Source organism: Battus philenor, unplaced genomic scaffold, assembly GCF_028537555.1.
Source record: "Battus philenor isolate CCGP_79_NKW_IND1 unplaced genomic scaffold, ilBatPhil1.0.hap1 SCAF_21, whole genome shotgun sequence".
In the NCBI taxonomy this organism is placed as follows: domain Eukaryota; kingdom Metazoa; phylum Arthropoda; class Insecta; order Lepidoptera; family Papilionidae; genus Battus; species Battus philenor.
The window spans coordinates 10983230-11006278 of NW_027181684.1; the positions used below are offsets into that span (position 1 = coordinate 10983230).

General features: G+C 32.4%; 2 protein-coding genes across 2 annotated transcripts; both read left to right on the top strand.

Moving 5' to 3' along the window:
* Positions 1-454: 454 nt before the first annotated feature.
* LOC137923353 (serine protease snake-like) lies at positions 455-11539 on the top strand. Its single transcript, XM_068766578.1, has 10 exons — positions 455-513; positions 2460-2635; positions 4179-4252; positions 5335-5473; positions 5697-5759; positions 6490-6566; positions 7419-7598; positions 8499-8715; positions 9879-10042; positions 11311-11539. The coding sequence occupies exons 2-10, from the start codon at positions 2587-2589 to the stop codon at positions 11521-11523; spliced, it is 1176 nt and encodes a 391-aa protein (XP_068622679.1). The 5' UTR covers positions 455-513; positions 2460-2586; the 3' UTR covers positions 11524-11539.
* A 6442-nt stretch (positions 11540-17981) lies between these two features.
* On the top strand, positions 17982-23049 carry LOC137923508 (serine protease snake-like). Its single transcript, XM_068766768.1, has 7 exons — positions 17982-18128; positions 19083-19145; positions 19219-19301; positions 19921-20094; positions 20942-21158; positions 21965-22131; positions 22807-23049. The coding sequence occupies exons 1-7, from the start codon at positions 18074-18076 to the stop codon at positions 23047-23049; spliced, it is 1002 nt and encodes a 333-aa protein (XP_068622869.1). The 5' UTR covers positions 17982-18073.

Here is a 23049-nt window from a genome sequence, read left to right on the forward strand (position 1 = left end):
TGTTGACTAAGTTGACCACTTTTATGTTCACAATCGAAAGTAGAAACGAATGTTACTGTGATCACAATGTTGCAATATAGACGAAAATTGTTTTTGTAAATACTTCTCATTTAGTCCGAATAAACTTATCTGTTGCTGTATTCTACATTAAAAACAATATGAGCGACTTCATTCTATTATTAGCTTGACGTTAAGTGATAAAGAAAAACACGCTGTACAATTTGCATAAACATTACGCACTGGTTTATCCCTTTGCACAAGACACTCATTTTCCTTGCATGTGTGCGTTTATGTGCACGTGACCGTCACACCGATGCCGTTTCGGTGCAAAGAATCGTAAAGTTAATCGTGTGAGTTTTTTAAAAAAAAAAATTTTTCTCACAATGCTTCAGTTTTGCTTCTCAAATCATATGGTGTGCAAGTAAATTGTGTTTAATTTTTATATGCAATAATTATAAGTGGATATCTTGAGGACATTGACTTAAAATCCGCGGCTACAGGTTCGAAACTCGGGTAAATTATAACACTGATATTTATTAACAAACGGTGAAGAAAAAATAATTTTAACTTTGCACTGGATGAGTGTACTTTATAAGTTTAAAACTTTATATGTGTGAATGCCCATTTGCTGTCAATTAATGCAAGTCACATCTTTTTCAAAAATCGAAATGGCTTCAGAAATAATAAATTACGTAAAATCAGAGCAGAGGTCATTGACCTGTCGTATTTTAGAGCTTTATACAGGATGATTAGAAAAAATAATAACTTTTAAAACTTTTTGTTACAAATAAGTTTTATATATACCCTTTCTGTTTCTTAGTCCCATAAAGTTATTTTCAACAATAAAGATTTAGCCCTCATGGTATTATATATATATATATATATATATATATATATATATATATATATATATATATATATATATATATATATATATTCATTCGAAACACATTGTAATTAAATTATTGCATATGATTTCAGCGTTGTTCATAAACTAGATATATGTATTTTGTTTAATGATTGGTTGTTGTCACATCAAATGTATTTATTATGCTTGTATTGCGTGAATTTTTGTAATTTTTTATCGTTATTCATTTTATTATTATCGTATATTAGTTACTGAGAACATGTTTTTTACAAACCATGCAGTACATACGTATATAAAATTATTTTTATTTATTAAACCCATGACTTAAATGACTGGGTAACTTTATATTCCTAATTATATATATATGTATATATATATATAGATATATATACATACATATATATATATATATATATGTGTGTTATGCTTTCCCTATTACTTATAATAATATGATTTAAAGTTAATGTAACATTATTAATAAAATGTAAATCATGTATATAATTTTCCAAATCAATTTCATCCACTTTATAGTAGTCGCAGTCGGAAAACAAGCATTTTAACCAACGTATTTTCCAGTCCTCGAAACAGTTGCAATAGTATTCTTCCTGTATAGCTTTCAAGACCTTATTCGATTATGTTTGTAATTCCTCAATCTTGTCAAAAAGACGTCTCAGCCTTGGTTTTTTAAGTTTTCTGAATAGCCAGAAGTCGCACGAAACCTATATAACCTACCTATCAGACAAATACGTGGTTGCGGAACGATATAAGTCGAGTTTATTGCAAAAACTCGCGAAGAACCAATACACTATGACATCGATTAACCTAGGCTTGACGCGTTTGGGATGTTTAGTGCATCTTTCAAAATGGTTTGAGCTCAGCCAAATTATATTGCAATAGTATTAACGAGGTCTCTAATTATCAATCGACGATTTTCAAGCACTAAAACTTTCATTTTTTGGAACAGGCCCTTGTCGGTTCTAAGTGACGATTTTACTATAATTTTTGAACACTGTATATTAAGTTGTCTTAATTGAGCAGTATTTAATAATTGAATGGCCACCAAGCCTGTCGTGTGTAGTTTTTTCTTCGGTTCTTACTGCTATCATGTTGTCATATGCTACTATGTTTCCGTCACATATATATACTCCAGGACTTCAACCTTGGATTTTTATTTTTTATCTACACTATATGTAAATAAAAATTTAAATTAAGAACAAACATTCGATATTTGAAATCTTTCTACACATGAGCTTAATAGCAAAAATGAATAGTTTTATAAATCATACATTACTCAATAAATATTAGCAAAGGAAGCGCTAGCGTTACCAAAATCAGACTGCTATATATGAAAATTAATTATTGTTTACTATCTGTCTCGACACATTATATTACTAGAGGTTATTGGCCTGTTGCATTCTGGTAGAAAAAAATAATTAGTGTAATATATTTCACAATTATCACTTTGACAAATGAGCTATACATTCACCGCTTTAAAGTATTAACAGCTATAAACAATCATTCTGTATAACCTATATAGTAGTGATTTTATTAGTACGCTACCACTGTGCATGTATATAATGTATATATCTAGGTATGACGACACATCGACAGGTTCACCGGCTGCAGTTTATCCTCTTAAACCAGCCGTCCTCGAGCCTGCATTAATAATGGAGGTTTAAGAAATAACGCACGCCTCTCCGCACAGAATACTAAAAATAATGTTCGTCTCTACTGTCGGAGTGTCTTTTGCATTGCTTTTAACTATTGGTATGTATTTAAAAAATTTCATACTTAATTGTAATCTGTTAAACATTGTTTTATTTTTTTGTAATAATAATCTATAATAAGTTTCAGCAAAGATTATAATATAAGCAAGTGTATAATTATTTTCAACTTTGTTGTTCATTTTTTATTATTATCTGTGTTTATAATTCGCGTGATTAAAACGCGATACGTAAAACAACTTTTTTTAACTTCAACTTTTAAGTAAATAGTGTTTTTACTTAAATATCAATTCGATCGATTGATAGATCGCGCTTTCGATTCCCATGATGCAGTCTTATATAATTCACACTTTGTTCATCAATTAGTTTGAATTGTCACTGCTCTTAAAACAAATTTTCAGAGGATAGCCAACAGATTCAAAAATTTTGGAATAATAGGTTACGTTAGGATCTAGTTCATGGAAAGGTATCGCACAAAACCCAATCCTCCCCCAGAGGGATACCAAGAAACAACATCAAGTTATCTCCACTGAAAACAAAATAAAAAAGGTTTTGTTGATGACATTTGCGTCCGGCAAAATTAAAAGTAAATATATGATATACCGATATTTTTAAACAGTCGTTTAAAGTTAGTACCGTAATGATAAAATTTAAATTGATTGGTAGAGAATGCTTATAAGGCACTAAGTGTCATTGCGCAATGTGTGAAAAAAGTGAATTACACTAACATGACGCACGACCTTTGAAATTTCGTATCTAAGTTAAAAGACGTGTAAAATAAATAGGCTCTCTCCGAAACAATTATCAATTCGTCCTAAATTAATATGTATTTCCCCTATTAATGATATATGTCTGTTCACATTTTTCAACAAATTGAAATCTTTTTTTTATCTTCGTCTCTTTCATTTCAGTCTATAGACTCCCCCTGCTTGGCATAGGCCTCACCTAAATATATCTATGGGGGATATATATTGGATTGTAGAATCGCCACACTTAGTAGGCGGGTTGACAATCACAGTATGGTATTATAATACTCAGATGACGCTGCTGCTGAAATCGCTTTTTAGGAGCAGTCGCAGTTCTTCAATTAATGTACAAAGTGTGAATTAGGAGATTTATATCCTGGGAATTGAATTCGCGACTTTCGACCGCAAGTCTCAGTCATGTACCGCCAGCTACCACTGCTTTCCACTTATTCACGTAGATGTGCTGTTTTATATATTTATATATATATATATGTACACATATATATACATATATTTATATGTGTGTGTGTGTGTAACAGTAAACTTAATACCGAAATAATAAAATGAAAAGTAAGATAAAATATATTTCAAGGTGATATATCTAGTATTCTATGGTTTATGTGGAAAACATTTTCAACAGTAGAAACATTGTTACATATATATTAATAAGTTTCTTTTTTTATTATTATATTAATTTAAACAATATTTCATATACATTATTTACATGTTTATGTTCATTACTGACGTTATTCCTGTGATTTTCCCACTGAAACATATTCCCAGTGATTATTCCGTTATGCTTAACTTATATACAATTTAAAACATAAATATATTTCTCAGGTTTATCAGATTCATATACGGACGTCGTAGGAGGAAAAAAACTAAACCATGATACGAATAATAACACCCAAGAGGTAAATGCTTTAGAATTTTTTAATCTACAGAAACGTTGCTCGTTAGGTTTTACCACTGTACTTTATCATTATACTAATTTTGTTAATAGTAAAGGTCTAGTGAACGCTGAAACCTTGAGGTTATGGAATAAAAACCACGGATCAGCAAGCACAATGTAAGAGGTCTACCTGCAAGGTGGACATATGACCTGGTTATGGTCTTCGTACGACTCTAGATACAAGCCGCTTCCAAATAATCTTAATGTACATATATGGAGAGTCCTATGTCCAGTTGTAAATGTCGTGGGACTAAAATGATGATAATGAAGACAGAGTATGGGTCTTCATCAACAATCAATTTTAATTCCCAAGAGCAATAAACAACTGTTGACCTACTCAAGAAAAACTATTCATCTATCCCTGAGAAATTATCAATTATATCGTGTTATGATATAAAATGGTTTACCTCAATAGTCAAATAAATTCATTATATCAAATGAAACTAGAATATAGCGCTACCAACATTGCTTGTTTATATACATATATATATATATATATATATATTGGGAACCGGTCGAACCGTGGCTTGGTCGTCTCAAGCACCTTCAAATCGAAGTAATAAACATGTCTGTAGTGATAGTCCTAACCAATGGATACTCAGTAGAGCGTCCACATGAATAAGCTAATGACATAGCAGCAACTTAGCTGTTTAAAGAATCGTGTAACAACTCGAGCCGAAGCTATTGAGGCCGCCTTCAAGCTTAAAGTCTAAATAACTTCAGTAAAAAACGAAAACTGCCCAGTTGAGGTTTCCTCTCGAAAGCTCTTGCGTTTTGTTGTTCAACGTAACGTCTGTTTAAACAGCTAGGTCTCTCAACTTAGACTTATAATAATTTTAGTCATAGTTCACTACTAGACTTAGACATCCTTGATAGGTTTCCAATAACACTGATATAAAGCGATTTTCATCTAGCGGGTCCCAAAAACTTTGATAAAGTTATCTGTTCTTCTCGTAGGTAAGCTTCTTATGTTGTCCTAGATCGTAATGTTGATCTGTAGTAAAAATACCCCTCAAAACCGTTTGAATATTTTAATGTCCACAGGTGTCGTTAGTGTCGAGAACAGCTGCAAATTTATTCACAGTGCTTGACCAGTTCGACAATTTTGATATCAACTCATGCGATCCAGTATCGTCCAAGAAACCAAATTTTGAAGCGCCCGGGCGGAGGATAAGTGAAATAAGTGAGTTCTTAATTTGCAAACATAAGTTTTGCTCTACATATTGGTAATTTCGTTAATTATAATCCAACTTGACTGATTTTTTTTTATTTACTGCACAAAAATTTGATCAAAAAATTTGATAAAATCGAAGAACCTATAAACGAACGCTTGCTGTATGACTAGAGTTAATAGCAAATAAATGTTTTTTTAAAAAACAATTATATTTATATGATTTTTTTTACAGAGTGCCTCGAATATTTATGGCAGATGCGATATTATGATCAGATGCTAGTGAGACATATAAGATGTAAGTCTTTATATTAAAACCTTTTTCGTGACCGTATTTTACTTTTTAACTATTGATTCGTTTGTCACTATCATTTCAGACAAAAAAGTATTTATATTTATTTAATATTTGCGCTTTCTCGTAAAAAAAATCAGTATTGTAATTGGTAAAATAATTTCTAAAGTCGTATGTATAATTGTACGATAAAAGTGTTCAAAATAAAAAAAAAGAATGATATAAAGCAACAACCTAAACAGCATTTATTTTTATTCGAAAAGTGTTGTGAGCCTTCATCATTCTTCTTTGCTAATTGCCATCTTAACAGAGAGTAATAATTTTGTATGACACGCACTTGACCATACTGCGATTTAATTGTGTGACAACGCCATCTATCGACGACGTTCGAAGTTACTGAGTCCTAAAAGACATATTCGTACGGTGCGAGAATTATCAGTATTACGTATGTTGCGGCATTTGCAAATATAACCTATGTTACAAATATGTGAAATAATTATTTTATGGTATATTATTATTACTCATAATAAGTTCAAGCTTAGCTTTCGATTGTAGATGACTGTTTTAATTATCGCCAGAACACATTTGTATAAATTATAATTAAATCTGTATAGTCAATTATTGAGTAAAGTTATTTATTCATTTATTAATTTACATATTACATTATTTATATATTTAAATTTTCGGACTATAGGAACATTTTAAAACTTATACAAGTCAACTCTTGTTTTTACAGGTGGTCTGGAATTTGACCCTAGTTTGACTGTTATTATTGGTGGCACGGATGCAGTTCAGGGACAATTCCCTCACATGGTATTGAAAAAAATTGTTTTTATAATGAAAGAATAGTACAAAATAAAATACGTTTTTTTAAATTAATTTAAACATTATTGTTTTGGTTGACTATTGCATGCCATTAAAAACTTCTACGACATCTCAAATTTTAAGCTAATATATTTTTATATTAACAATGAACAGAGGTAGTAAGAGGTAAAAAAATAAGACTTGCAATAGTTGATCGCGGGGTCGTTTCCCGGGATACAGTCTTATATGTAATTTACACTTTGTGTATTATTTATATAGCATTGCGACTGCTCACAAATAAGTTTCCAGAGGATGGGCAGCAGCGTCCTCTGCGAACCATAATATCACACTGCCATCATCAATCTGCCTGCAAGCGCGACTATTTTTAGTGATTATCGTATATTCGCCTTGAGAAGCCTTTGTGGGTGGCCTTGCAGAGAGTGCGTCTATGGGCTGAAACAACGATATCCATACTATATTTTGCACGACTACTGCTGCATAGCGGAAGTAGCTTTATATTAGTCCCTTTCTTAGAATTAATACAAACTTTCCAACAAATTGTTTAATTTCTTGGACAAAGTGTACCAATACCTTCACAGTCTACCGGCTTGTGGTCGCCAATCGGGTACCAATGGCCATCGGTTGCACGGATGAACCGACGACATAGTTGTGATTGTAGGAAGCAGCAGAATCAGCGCAGTACTGGTCATCGCAGCGATCTTTAAGAGAGATCTTTGCGCAAAAGTGGGCGTCTATTAGCTAAAAACAATATTATATCACCATTGCATGTTCAATATTCCAGAAAGTTCGATCGGGCGAAAATAATGGTTAAGACTATTACATATATTTCAATTGTTCCAGGGCGCAGTCGGTTGGAAAGGAGTGAACGATTCGTGGGTGTTCAAGTGCGGCGCCTCGCTCGTTACGGAGAGATTTATGATCACAGCCGCCCATTGCTCGCGCGTGAAACGAGGAGATATCAAAATAGTCGACCCCGTGCCCAAAATGGTTCGAGTCGGGGTCACAAACATTTCGTTTAAGGTAATAGTAATGTCATTAAACTGTAAGGCGAGTCACGACATGAAGTGGAACATCTATGTCATTGCAGTTTTATCACTTCATCCTTCTTTTTTTAAGTTATCTAATTCAGACATTTGCTGCAGAAGAAAGAGGTCTATAACATCTTTTAAAAAGTAGTAATGATATTCAATATTCGTGTTTTAAGAAATCTTTTTAAATGATCTATTGCTTTGTTTTTTTGACTTTAATGGCCCCCGGTTTCGTGGGACGCCCGTTCCCATTGCTTAATGTGGAGCAGAGATGTTACAATGTCGGGTTAAATAACCTTCTTTAGTATTATTATTATTTATTTACATTTCCTACTTCACTCTTCACAATTTCTTTTTATTTACCTTACAACTTTCAAATATTCTTTTATTCTTCACATTTTGTTGCTCTTTTGCACATCATCGGTTTTTATTGCAGCATCTATTTTAATTTATTTATTAACATTTTTTTATTTAATTTACAAATTTTTATTTATTGATTAAGTTACATCCATAGTTAACATGATATCTAATAACATTTTGTGTTCTTGTAGTCGGTCTTGTAGTAGTAACCGCCATAGCTCAGCTAATCAGCAAGTTTAAGTTGCAGTGAATAGGTCACATAACATTTAGAACAGTTAGCCATTTCCCATCTTGTTAAAGTCGTCGTAAAACGCTCGATATATATATATATATATATATATATATATATATATATATATATATATATATATATATATATTCAGGCAGTCCTATTGGAAATCTATATGAGAGACCTTTATCTAGCAATGAATGTTCCATGTCTGAATGAAGATGAAGTAATACAATATATTACTATTACAATAAAGTAAATTTTAACTGTTTCAAGATACATTTTATGTTTTTTTTTTCATAGGACATGGAATACAAGCCGCCACAAGACTCGTTTATTAAAAGATTCATTGTGCATCCATACTATCGACCTCCGAGAAAATATTACGACATTGCTGTGATAGAACTTGAGACCCCGATAATGTTTACAATGATGAGTCATCCCGCATGCATTTGGTCAAATCAGATGCACGAGGTACAAGGAAAAGCAATATTAACCGGATGGGGTGTCACTGCAACAGGTGATTTATCATATATGCATTAATGTTTCTTTTGATTAATAAAAAAAAATCAAAAATTGCAAGTAAATGCTACATACTACACAAACATATAGATTGTACATGTAAAAGCTTCAAATAAATAAATAAATGTATAGTCCATTTGCTGTCAACTAAGGTATAGTATACAATATCCAAAAGTAGGCCTTTTTAGAAAAATTAAATAATGTAACGACAATATAGTAAGAAAAATCGTTTACAAAACTCGGGCTAAAATTGTTTTAAAAACTATTTATTTTTACTAACTTTTTCTATAGACAGAAGTTATGGGCTCCTTCGCATTCCAATTGATAAAATGAATTAACAAAACATTTTCCAGAGTGAATACTTTACACAGTTTTTGTCAGCAAATGAGCTGCGGTAATAGCCTAGCGGTAGAGGACTGAGGCTTGCGATGTCGGGGGGTTCGATTCCTTGAATGAAGTCTTATATAAATCACCCTTTATACATTAATTATAAAGGACTTCCACTGCTCACTAAAAAGTATCCAGAGGATAAGCAGCAGCGTCCTATACGTATCTCAATACCACACTGCCATCGTCAACCTGTCTGCCAAGTGTGGCGATTATGGTACATGTCCTCATAGAAATTTCTGAGTAAGCACCTATGGGCTGAAACGACGACGTGATTGTATTTCGTATTGGTATTTATTATTTATACAACTTGACTCAGCTACACGAAATGTTTACATTTCTTCTTGTCATATTGGCGTTTTTGTATAATTCAATGGATGGAGACTACAATATAGATTTTTTGTTTTCACTATTATTTTTTAAATGTTTTGTATGTCGTACACAACAGTTATATTTGTGTTATTGTGGTGTGATACAAATGTGTGTGGATCTATTTATCTATCTACTTATCTACTTATGTACATATCTACCTATCTAAAATTTAATTTGAAGTATTGTCCTATGTCCTGTAGATGACTCTCTTCCGTTGAAATGCTATACAGTCACCAATTTTTCTGTGTACTCTGGTTACCTATGGTGATCACCATGCTGACTTGAGTCAGCATGGTGATCACCATAGGTAACCGAATTAACGGAAGATCACGTCTACCATTCATATATTGTAACAAAAAAAACCACGATATTCCGATATGATATAAAAGTTAATAATTATAGACGGTACCGACGCACACCCTATACTACAATTCGCCGAAGTGGACGTCGTGGATGTGAACTCTTGTGACCGTATGCTTCAATCCAGCCGCAACAGGCTATGGAGAGGACTGGTCTACCACCAGATGTGCGCTGGACACCTTGACGGTGGGGTCGACTCTTGTCAGGTAAAAACACGTGTTTTGTCTGCATACGTTATATTTTATCAAAATAATCTATTTCAAGTCAAGTAATTACGTAATCTTCTTTGTCTTTTTATAGGTGTCGAAGTTATAAAATTTAATTACATAATGGTCTTAATTTTTAATGTTAAGATATATATTACAATAGTTGCATTGACTTCTTTGTCTTTAAAAAACTACAGTAACGTATATTAATAAAGATGTTAATGCATTATTAATTAAACAAATCAATTTTAACGAAGAAATAGTATGTTGCTAGGTGACGAGCGTGAACGTGGTTTTCTGTAAGATTTACTAAATTAATAGTATATGTATATAAATATATATATAAAGGAATACTTGTAAGTTGCGCATGAAATACCATAGCCACGTAAACTGAAGTTCTCGCCAAGAATACAAATTTAAACAAATACTTTAATAAACAACGTGTCAATAAACAGTTGCCCACTAAAAAATTCGACGTCTAGTAGTAGAAATCAATTTTAGCGTTGAAGAAAAATTATATATATTTGGTAAACATGCAGATACTATATTGCGTTTGGAGGATTTCGCTTTGATTCCGAGGTCGAGATGGGGAAGAGGTTCAGAGAAGGCAGCATCGCCTTCCTGGTGGGCGATTACAGATGTCGCCCTATATTTCTACAACTCTCCTTAAAAGTAGTACAAAATACCATAGAAAAGAATGAGACTAAATAGTTAGTCTTATTAGTCTTCTCTTAAAAGAGTACAGCAAAGTCATGAATCCTATACCCGAGTTGTAACATCCATGCCCCACACCTGCCAGGAGAGGTTAAAAAAACCTAATTGTAATAATTTCTTCACTAATCTTTCTCCTCTTCCTTTTATAGTAGAACTCTCATTCTTTCTCTCTTCATCTTTTCCTTGACCTTCGAAATTATTGAGTACATACAATACAATTTAAATCTCATTGGTACGTGACGGCTTGCTGTGACCCGTAATTATTGCGATTGCGATATGCAGAATGCGCTGGATGTCTGATCCCTGTTTAGAAATGTTTTTTTTTTATTTATTTGTTTTGTCATTGTTTGACTTTAAATCATTAAATGTTCTTAGTGAGATAGTTATAAGGTAACAATTGTAACTTTATTTTTCTAAGTTTCTAAGTTTGTACTTTCTTACTGCCTTTTTGTTTTGTTTATCTCCAATAAAGTAAATAAATAAATAAATATAATAAATAGACCTCTTTGGTTGGTGCGTGACTTTAACAAAATCTAATTATATTCTATTTCCAGGGTGATTCCGGTGGTCCGCTGCAAATGCATATTAAAATTCCTGGTTTTACTGATTGGAAGATGCAGTACCTTCTTGGAATCACTTCTTTCGGCTACGGCTGCGGCCGTGCCAACATGCCAAGCGTCTACACAAAAGTGTCGACTTTCGCAGATTGGATCGAGAGTATTGTTTGGGAAAAGGATTATTTTTCAAGATATAATATCACTAAGTAATTTTTAATTAGTGTTCAAACTTTTGAATTAACGTTTTTAAACCAAAAAGCTATATGGAATTATTAAAAGGATTTCGTTTTCTTTTCAAATCCAACGCTATTCTAAATATGTCTCTATTGGTAATAAAATCCACCCAAAACATAATAAATAATGCAAAATAAACTTATGGCCAAAACTCGCTTAGTTTATTTCTTATTTTTGAATTTAGAATTAATTCTCACCACACATCCTTTCATAATACCCCTGTTCCTTTTTCACGTCTACTCTGTACTTTGTAATTGACCGAGCTATCTGTAAAAAAGCACCTAAGAATAAATAAAGCACCTCATCTATATATATATATATATATATATATATATATATATATATATATATATATCATCATAAATATTATTTCAGTGAGATGACGTCATGTTATGGATATAAGCCACCCTCATAGATTTTAAACAGGATATGTACAATATTTTAAATTAAATATTAGATAGATAAATACAAATACGTATCACGCCACATAACATAAATACAATTGTGCGTGTACAGATATAAAACAAAAAAAGTAAAAGTATAAAAAACAGTATATTGTAGTTTCCATTGATTGAATTACATAAGAACGTCTATTTATGACAAGCGGAAGAATTTTACACTTTTCATATAGCTGAGACTGAGTAGAAACACATTGTGTACGTTTCTACTAAATACTTCCTTGTCGTTGGCGTTTCAGGCCATAGACGCCCACAGCTAGACACAGGCCTCTGCTAAAGATATCTATGGTGGAATATACCATAATCGCCATTCTTGGCAGACGGGTTGGCGATCGTAGATCGATATTATGGTTCGCAGAAGACGCTGCTATCCAATCCTATTGAAACTTGTATATGATGATTTTAAAATTATATCCTAGGAAACGAATACGCGACCTTCGATCGCAAGTCTCAACCGTTATTACTGTGCTACCACAGCCCTCCTAAACTCCTTTGTAATATATTATAGTTACTGTACAATATATGAAAAAAGACCATAAAATAAATACTTTAAAAAATTCTAACATACGAGTATTATAGAGATATTTTTGAATGATAATACAACTTGCTAGTGTGTTATTCTAACAGAGTTAAATCGAAGTCATATTTGTGAAAATAACGCTCTGTCTATTATGTTTTTTTTGGCTCGTTTTGGATCAGATCGTATTTTATTTAAATTTTGCGGATAACACCATAGGGTAACTATTTAATTCTGCTTTGTCTTGAATTTTGATCATCTGACGTTCTCTTGAAAAACATATTTGATCGCTATAAATGATATAAAGTTACAAATTATGTAAATAAATAAAAATAATATATGTACCTATTTAGTATTAAAATCATATCTACCACATACCGCGTGAATCTTATAATATGACAAATATTCTAACCTTTCTACAGTTATCATTACTTCACGATTCATAAGGTTATCTTGTTTGATGTCTCGTCATTAAGAATAATAATCAACAAACATCCTTATAAACTTAAAACCGTTTTATGTACATTAGATTTCTAGTGTACTGTTAAAATTTACACACATATTATATAAACATGTTTTATAAAATAAAGTATATGTTTATACTTTTATATGTATATATAGTACTGGTTGTCCCACGCTTTCTTCTCAAGGCCTGTTATTATAAGTAATTTTGAACATAAGTAAGAAAAGGACCAATATTTAACCATTTCCGCACATGCAGCGGCAGTCGTGCAACAAAGTGCACCGCCCGCCAGCCCGTAGATAAATGCGCATGCGGCAAACAATGCGAATTACACAACTGCTACTGTTAAATCACTCAACACATGTTTCACCCCTCCACGGGGCATCCTCAGGAGTAATGTTACACCGATTAGTGCCAAACACAGAGTCGCCTGACTCTTAGAGTTTTATCCCATAAGGTCTTTATATTTGTTAATGTAAGCCCCCGCAACTTTTTGCGGGAATTTCATAACATCCTGACCACCACCTATATAATGAATATCCTTCCAGATTCCACGCTTCATGTTTTCAGAAATATCGTCATGGGTTAGTATATTACTAGATGAACTTTATTGTTATATATATATATATATAAACATGTCAAATTTTGAAGTTATTTATATATAATATTTGAAGTTATATATATATATATATATATATATATATATGTGTGTGTGTTTCAGCTTGGATTTGAAAATGATACAGTATTAGCCACCAATAATTTAAAGACATAGATATACCATAAATACGTTTAACAATGTTTTAATTCTAATATTACAATAATTCATTTTGATCACCACGAGTTAAAAAATTCCCACGATTAAGCAGGCGTCACAGCTAACCGATGATTATAAACAAAGTAATGTTTTACACAAGTACTGACCTTGCCATAGACCTGTTAGACCACTAACATACCGATGTCATGTACCTTGCTCACTGACTCTAAATAATATTTAGTTTAACTTTAATACTTCAAAATATGTACATCAGTGTTTCATAGCGTGGGGCCCACTTCCCAAAAGGAGGCAGTTTGATTATTGAAGGGGGCAATTCAAAAGTTTAACCCTTTATCTTTAATATAAAATACATATATATATGGACGCGGAAGAGTTGTATAAAGGTTAAAGTATAGCATGGAACGTAAAAGATTAAAAAATACTGCTGTACAGTGTCAATAGTTGGCGAAGTGGCAAGGTGACACTTAATTTATAAACTGGTTCTTGTTTCCATTATTGTATAAATGGCTTTAATTTATGCTTGTTTTTTCATCTGCAGGACATACAGTGCGAGCAGTTCGAAACAGCTTGTATCAATTGTCTTCCCATGACCTTAACAAGGTCGTCTATACACCAGGTGGACGTCCTAAGCTAAGCTTTCCGGTCTGTATCTCCACTCCAAAAGCTTAAGGCTGCTGGGGACATTGCTCTATGCGCCATATGACCTACCCACCTTCTGATGCTTTCAGTCTTCTCCAGATCCCCCGGAGAAATCTCAAGAATAGTCCTCTTCGTGGCACGGTGAATTATGCTTATGTTAAACTAGTGATGAATATACAGAATAAACGCCTTTGTGCTCGAGAGGAAAGTTATAGCGCTATTATTGTATCCCGTATTGTGTATGAGATTTATAACAAACTATAAAATATTCCGGTAATAATAATCTAGTTTGGGGAATGCCTTAGTTACATAAATATTTGATTTACGGTGTCAATCAAAAAGAGTAATAGGATAAAAAATAATTTATGTCCATCATTTCTGCTGTAAGATGTCCACCGCTGGACATAGATATGGAAACTTTCCCACAGATTTCCCATACGAACGGTAGAAAAAAGCCTCCAGTATGCATAACTTCAGAATTACAATAAAACATACTTTTTTACAAAACTCTCGTCACTAAGCACATATCTCGTAGAGTGATATACACTAAAAAAAGATTGGATATAAATAGGAAGTTAGAGACAAGTAAAGCTGATATAAACAGTAGTCCAGTTCAAAAATGAAAAGTACACTGTAATATACAAAATGAATAAACTGCTACTATTTTATTGCTACATAACGCTTTTAAATGAACTTATTACTTAATTAAAGTTCTATTTTTTTTAATTATGTTTGATTTTTTACATTATATCGGAAGATTCTTTTCGCATTAAAACGATTGAATTTTGAAAAAGAAACAAATAGGTTAAATTTTTTTTCTCGCTGTTTTTCATTAGTTTTTATTTTGCCCAGCGTATTGTAAATAAGTCTTCATATAAAAGCATCAAGCGAATATTGTTTGGATTATATGCACTGGTATAGCATATAATATACGCTTAGACAAAATAATCTATCGCCAATGACTATGAACCTTTATATTCAAAATTTTTGTAGGTTATTTCTTACTTCAAGTGCTGACGTCTTGTCATACGCGCGTTTGTTGCGACAAAGAATTACAAAGTGGATTACAATTCCTAGTACACGATGTTATTAATGGTGACTATTTATTTAGGTGCGTATTATATTTATTTTTATAACTAGCTGTCAAAAGTTATTGGCTTGTCGGAGGCCATTAGATAATAAAAAATATAACGTAAATATGTCAGAACTATAACTTTATTTATTTATTTAGTGGCCTAAACTTAAATAATAACGACTTACATAACAAGTTTCTTATTTCCTATACTTTAGTTTAGTAATAAAATGATTATATTTTTATTGTATTGCTTTATGATACTATACTTGATACTATATTTCTGATTACTAGCTGACTTCGCAAACTTCGATCCGCTTAACAACCAATGAATGTGCAGGTTTCCGATTGTGAAATTTACGCAAAATTTTTAATAATTTATGTTTTCATATTCAAATTAATAATTGTGTAAATTTATAAATTACGTTTGTAGGATGCGTGGTGTTATAAAACTTAACATATATTGGGGTCTATTATTTTAATGGACATATATATAGGTATTATTAAAAGTGTAAGAAAAGCCGGCATTCGATTGGCAGTCCAATTCGGCTCTGCGTACCTCGAACATTGCCTTAAAATAGATTATATTATAGTGACGTTTGTTACATTTGGTACATTAAATAGCTGTATATATAATCTTATTCCAATAATACTATACTGATGTTAATGCGTTGAATTATATGTTGTTTACGTTTACTAAGAAAGCTAATTATTGTCAAGCACTTTATGAAACTATATAAGCAAAGAGCAACTGTTGAGTTTCTCGCCGGCTTTTCGCAACAAAAATGCTTTCTAGATGTTGATCCTAGCTACCTGTAGGACTAATAATACTGACATTTTATGTTAATTGACGATCCGAAAATGCTTGTAACAGCTTATTCGATTTTGATTTTAATTCGTGTGGGACCGCTACTTGTTTTTTTCGATTATATTTTGTTTAATAATGAATGTTACATTTTAATGCTTATTATCACATTCCGAACGAAGACAAATATAAAAACACAAAATCTTTATAATTGGTACTATTGTTCTTGAGTTATATACTTTTGATTATAACCAGTACGACTTTGATTTATATATAATCATCATTACACGCTTTCTTCATTTTGATCTAATCAAAAACGTTTTTCGTGCCTTAACAAAAATAATAGAAATAAGATTACCCGAATCAGACTAGCCGTGTTAGTTTTTCATTTAGCTATACATCTGACTATTCATTTTTCTTTACCCGTATGTTTATTACCAAGGAATTTGTATTATGTATTTTGTTATTTAATAGTTTTCGTCTTATTTTCCTTATAATTAGTTCATAATAAATAATTACGTTACACGTAATGTCATAATTGATTTCGGTGCATTTTCCTTCCTTGTCTTCTTGTTTTAATTATTGCCAACTTGATTTTATAAGACCGTTGATATCAAGTAATATAGGATTTACAATCTGCCATAATACATTCTTTCATGTTTAACCACTGCCTAAAACAGGGTAAAGGGGAGAGAGATGAAGGAGACATACACTCTTATGAATAGTCCAGGAAGACTAATAAATATATATTCTATATTGGATCTTCTGTAAATTCTCATCAAACTTGGTTCATTTTGCAGTAGGCTTTTCAGATGGGTCTGTCTTTAACGAAATAAAAACTATATTCTGAATGTAATTTTATAAGGCTACTGGAGATTAACACAAAATCACGACCTAATCTAAAATTTACTTTAACATCCCTCTTTCTCTCTTATTTCAGTGTCCTTTCACCTGTTTACATACCTTCAAGTCTCCGCTTATTCGGTTTTTATTTCACATAAGAAGCAAAAAGGAAACGAAACAGTTAGTATGCCTTTGAAACATGTAATAATTAGAAAATATTGCTTTTTGTTTTACTTTTGGTACAGAATTACCCGGTGATAAATATTGCACATCGACCTTTAGAATAAAACCATCGGCTAATTTCGGCTTCGTAGAGCGTTATCTCTGTCGCACGAAATACAATGACTGACAAAACATCACATAGGTAGTGTGAGAAAGAGATAGTGCTCTACGAAGCCGATATTAGCTGATTGTCGCTTTTCAACGGTTGATGTGCAATATTTATCGCCGGGTAACGTAACCTGTTTATTGTATTTTTAAGGAAATTTTTTTAAATGCTGACTGCACCAATATTGAAATAGTAGTATAAGATAGTCAAGGAAAAAAAATAATGTTTCCATAAAAATAAATTTACAACATTTTTAAAACTTACCAAAGGTTTCAGCATTTAATAAAATATGTAATAAATAAAGATTAGGAAACGCTAAAAGTGTACGCATGTCAGTAATAGAAGCCATTACATTACCCTATAAACCAAATCTCGAACTGGTACTACTTTTTATAGTGATATTATTTATTATTTACGTAACGCTAACTTTGTTACTTACGTTATTTACTTCGATTATATACGTTGTTCGTTTATTTTAAAAAATACTTATCTAATAACTTTAATAAAATTTAATTCACATTTCTCTTTTAAAGCTAACACCGGTGGAAAAAAATACAAAGTTTCTTTTCAAAGTATTAGACGAATTGCCGGAGAATGAGCTATTCCAGTCGAGTTCATGTGATGTTATGGAACAGGAGATGCCTGACTTCAGTGCGCCTGGTCGTCGCATAAGTGAAGTTAGTAAGTACGAACTTAAGTTACCAGCATTATCTATTAGGTCTGTTGTATGTATACAATGAAAATCTATGTTATAATCGGTGTATGTAGGCACGGTTATGAATGTTGTATGAATATGGGAGCTTGTTGACATAGATGGCGGGAAAAAATAATCTTGTCACCGCCTTTCGTACCTTCTCCTCGGCGTACCACGTCTTTTTTTCATTTCTTTTGATCTTCCTATATACATTTACCAAATATAATTTTTTTATTGTGATAGATAGATATATAGATACATGGTAACCACGTCCATAGCTTAATCTCGATAAATCCGAACTGAGCGATACTAGCGTTGAACGGTAACATAGCCGTACTGGGTACAAGTATGTATATCTTACAGTGGGTAAAGGGCCCCAATCTATATTCTTCAATTTCTAACACAAATTCTTCTATCCACGTTTCTATTCCAAAGCTTTTATTCATTTCTCTGCTCTCCTCCGCTAAGGAAAAGAACGCTGATAGCTAAGACAGTTTATAACAAGTACTGCTGCAAACGTCATACTCTTTCTCTTCCTCCTCTAGTTTCTTTTTCAGCGTTTGGGCACCCACTATGAAGCAAAAGCCTCCCCCAATCTATAGAAGGATTTACCGGATTGCAGTAAGGTGTTATGGTACGTTGCTACCCTATTTTGGAAATTTGTGAGCAGTGGCAATTTTTTTTAATGAACAAAATATGGATTATATAAGATTATAAACCGAGGAATCGAACCCGCGATTTACGATCCCATGTCTCAGTTCTCTACCGCTGAGCTAGTACTGCTTAACATCGACCTACTAGAATTAAATATTCAGTAATATTAAATAAATAAAAATATATGCATAGTTAAATTAGGAATTACAGGCTAGTTTTAGCATCAACTAGTTTTCGTAGAAATATGTTATAAAAAAAACTATAATTAAAATTATATTTGTTTTCAGAATGTCTCGAAGAATTATGGAAAAGGAAATTTTACGATCAAGTCCTCCTGAAAAAAATAAGATGTAAGTTTGTTTCTAGATCGATTGTAATATATTTAGCAATTCTTTCATAACAAGTTGGATTTTATGTTTTAAGGCAAAACAGGTGTAGAAGGCGCTTATGTAAGCTTTGCTATTTACAATGGCCAAGAAGTTTCAAGTACGCGATTCCCTCATACGGTAACGTATTTTCACAATTTATTTAAAAAGCCTTGCGTCAATTATGACCAATTTTATTCCTGTTCCCATTACGAGTATTACTCATATGGTTTAATTGCATAGATAGTTTTCTATAACTATCCTATTAAATTAGTTTTTTGAATTCTAGTATAGTATTATCGTTATCAAGTTACTGGAGCCAAAGAGTCTATACTCAGGATGTTTCTACTAGATCGAATCAGGAATAAAGAGATTTGTAGATGAACGAAAGTAAATATAGTCCAATGACTTGGCAAATTGAAGTGATTATGGCCTAGCGACATCGCGCATGAAACTGATAGCCGCTGGGACATTAAGGTTCTGAAGACCACTGGCAAGTGCAACAAAGGACCTTCACCCACAAAAAATTCAAACCACTTTGTTAATAATGATAATAATGATTTTTGTTTTTTAGAGAATATTTCGTTTGAGTTTAACCAAAAAAATATCTTTTTTTTTTAATTATGGTTGATTATATTTCACTCCTTGAGCTTTATGGGTATATAACTAATCCTACCATGCAAAATTCTCAATGGCTAATAAGTCTCAAAGTATTGAACACTACTCATTATTGTGGTTGTAAATCGGAATATTTTCACAGGGCGCAATCGGCTGGAAAACTGTTAATGGTGCTTGGATATTTTTGTGTGGAAGCGCCTTAATTAGTGACCGATTTATGTTGACCGCAGCGCATTGCGCTACGTCAACAGACGCAAGGGTCGCTGACCCTTCACCGAAAATAGTGAGACTTGGCTCGAATAATATTTTAAACTCTGTAAGTATTTTTCCTTTGTATTTATTCATATGAATGACTAATGTTTAGGTGGAATTTATATAACGGCATTTGGCTATATGTCTGTTTTCCATCCCAGCTTTTAAAGAACTGTTCTTCGCAACCAGAAAGTAAATTAGTCTCTGTACTTGTCAACAGTAAACATTATTTATTATTATTGTTTATTATTGTTTATTATTAAACATATACATATATATATATATGTATATATGTTTAATAATAAACATATATACATATATATATATGTGTATATATATATGTATATAAAATATATATATATATATATATAAATATATATATATATATATTTATATATATATATATTTATATATGTATGTGTATAAAAAATGGGGCCAATTATTCCTAAAAATTTTCAGGTTTATTAGTTTTTCCGTTCATATCTTGTTTATTTTTATTTTACATGACAATTGTATATTTTCTTATTCTAATGTTTATTAAAAATAACATTTTGTAAGCTATAAATGTTACGTTATGTGCGACCCACCAAAAAATTTATAAATTTACATTGACCCGTTGATTAAAATGGTTGCTTATCCCTGGCCTGGATTCATACTAACCGATACAGATGATATGCATGCAACACATTAACTGTCAAACGTGCGAATGTCAAATCACTTTCTGAAACTCTTCGCTGTACGATTATCTGTTTTTTTATCATTGGTACCATGGTTAGAGAGTTAAGAAACTTAAAAAAAGAATAGAATCGATTTAGTCGTTCTGGAGTCTCGTGGTCAAGGAAATCTGGCATATATTTTTGTGTACATACATTTTGTATTACAGATTGAATAATAAATATTTTTTCATGCAGAATAATTACGGGAAGAAACCGATTGACGTGAATATAAAAAATTTCATTATTCATGAAAATTACCGACATCCCTTTAAGCAGTTCGATATAGCGCTGATCGAGTTAAAAGTTAAAGTCCCATTTACAGTGTACACCAATCCATCTTGCGTTTGGCCTAACGATCACGAGGAGCTATTTGGAAAGGCTTACGAAGCTGGTTGGGGAGTGGTGCAATCAGGTAAGTCATTTCTAAAATCTTTCTTAATTTACGCAACAAAAGTAACAATGATCCCGTAAATATTCAATATAAACACTGACATGTTAAGCGATATGTATAATCCACGGAAAACTACAACTCCTACGGCGTCTATCATCATCACCGCTTCAGCCTCAGGTCGTTCACCTCTCAACATAGGCTTACCCTCTAGATTTCAATGAAAAAGAATGGAGTGTAAACAGCCTGGACCTTAAAGAGGTCATTTGTACATCTTGTAAGTAAATATAGAATGACCAAAGCTGTGGGCGGGGCATATTGCTCATGACGACGCGGCGTGGGTACGTCACAACCACTATGATAACCAAGGCTGTCTTATTCTCATCCTTTCCTTTAATAAACAGTTTAACAACCTAGAAAAAATATTCCTTTATTCCTAAGTTTCTGAGGAGTTTTAAATGACAATTTCACTTTTCTTTTCGATCACAGTAATAACACATATATGCCATAAAATGGCCATGGCTCTAAAACGGAAAGTAAACCAACAATGTCTAACGTGTTTTCGAGCTCCATGTACTAATGTAGTCTTTTACAGGATATTTATCTCCTAAAATCGATGACATTATAAGATATATGCAATAATGATTAGTTCTAAATATTTTTAATTTATTATTAAAACACCGTTTATTTTCTGACTATCTAATTTTTACATAACGCATGCTGTCTCTCCTTTGATTTAATATTAACATTGGTTTTGATAGTATTTTCAATTCTTTTTTGGAAAATTTAACTTAACTTATAGTTATTTATCTGACCCTATTTTTTTTCAGATAAAATACCTTTAAATGCAAAGGATGTACCACAATATGAAATCGCTGATTTAGATTTAATAGACTCCAAAACGTGCGAGGAAAAAATTAAAAGTCTTAACACACCAGAATCTTATCAAATATCACAACAGATATGTGCGACCTACTCTGGTAACGACACTTGCAAGGTAAGCTACTTAACAATTTTTAAACTATGTAAAATTGTCATTATTTCAGCTGTAAGACGTCCATGGTTAAGACATAGGAATCTCACAGATATTTCCAATGGCATCAGCTGAAAACGGCCTGTACCCACCGTCTTCCGATGACATTAGCCTTAAATGTGGCAAATACACAGTCTGATGATAAGCGACATCTATAACCTACTGGAAGTTTTAACTCCTGAATCATACATAATCATCTTCATCATAACTTCAGCAGGTCTCCTGCTGGACCTTGGCTTTCCCCATAGATTTCCAATAAGACCGGTTCGAAGCGCCTGCTCCTAGAGTCTGACTTCCTTGGCAGAGAACGTCTTACACTGTTCTTGCCGGCCCGTGGTCTCCACTCTAGCATCTAAACACCCTAGAAGGATTTTTTTCCTTATGGCCTACCATTTCAACTCTTCAATTCGCTGAGGTATATCGGTTTCGTCTACGGATATACACATTCCTGATTCGATCTCATAGGGAAATCCATAGCACACCCCCACTATGGCTTTATAAAATACTTTAAGACAAAACAAAAACATGTCATAATGGAATCTTCTAGAAGATGGATTTAGTACACTTGACATGTCTTACTTTTCTATACTTAATTAAGCAGGTTAGTAAATTTGTTAATAACCGATGAAATCTTTTCAGGTGGATTCTGGAGGTCCTTTAATGACGCTAATTCGTAATCCAGGATTCTCGGATTTTACGGTTCACTATATAACGGGTGTTGAAGTTGAAAGTTACGGCTGTCACTCTCCCACGTATCCCAACATTTACACGCGCGTATCGAGCTTTATAGACTGGATAGAAGAGATTGTATGGCCGGATGAAGAAGAAGTTCGTGAATATTTAACAGAAAAAAAATTCACCAGCATATACGGACCGGTTTAA

Bases quoted from the DNA above. Each gene is read 5' to 3' on its own strand.
- LOC137923353 (XM_068766578.1), top strand. From the start codon at position 2,587: ATGTTCGTCTCTACTGTCGGAGTGTCTTTTGCATTGCTTTTAACTATT. The intron at 5,474-5,696 runs GTGAGTTCTTAA...TTTTTTTTACAG, and splicing joins GCGGAGGATAAGTGAAATAA to AGTGCCTCGAATATTTATGG. The intron at 7,599-8,498 runs GTAATAGTAATG...TTTTTTTCATAG, and splicing joins TCACAAACATTTCGTTTAAG to GACATGGAATACAAGCCGCC.
- LOC137923508 (XM_068766768.1), top strand. From the start codon at position 18,074: ATGGAACAGGAGATGCCTGACTTCAGTGCGCCTGGTCGTCGCATAAGT. The intron at 19,146-19,218 runs GTAAGTTTGTTT...TTATGTTTTAAG, and splicing joins CCTCCTGAAAAAAATAAGAT to GCAAAACAGGTGTAGAAGGC. The intron at 21,159-21,964 runs GTAAGTCATTTC...ATTTTTTTTCAG, and splicing joins TTGGGGAGTGGTGCAATCAG to ATAAAATACCTTTAAATGCA.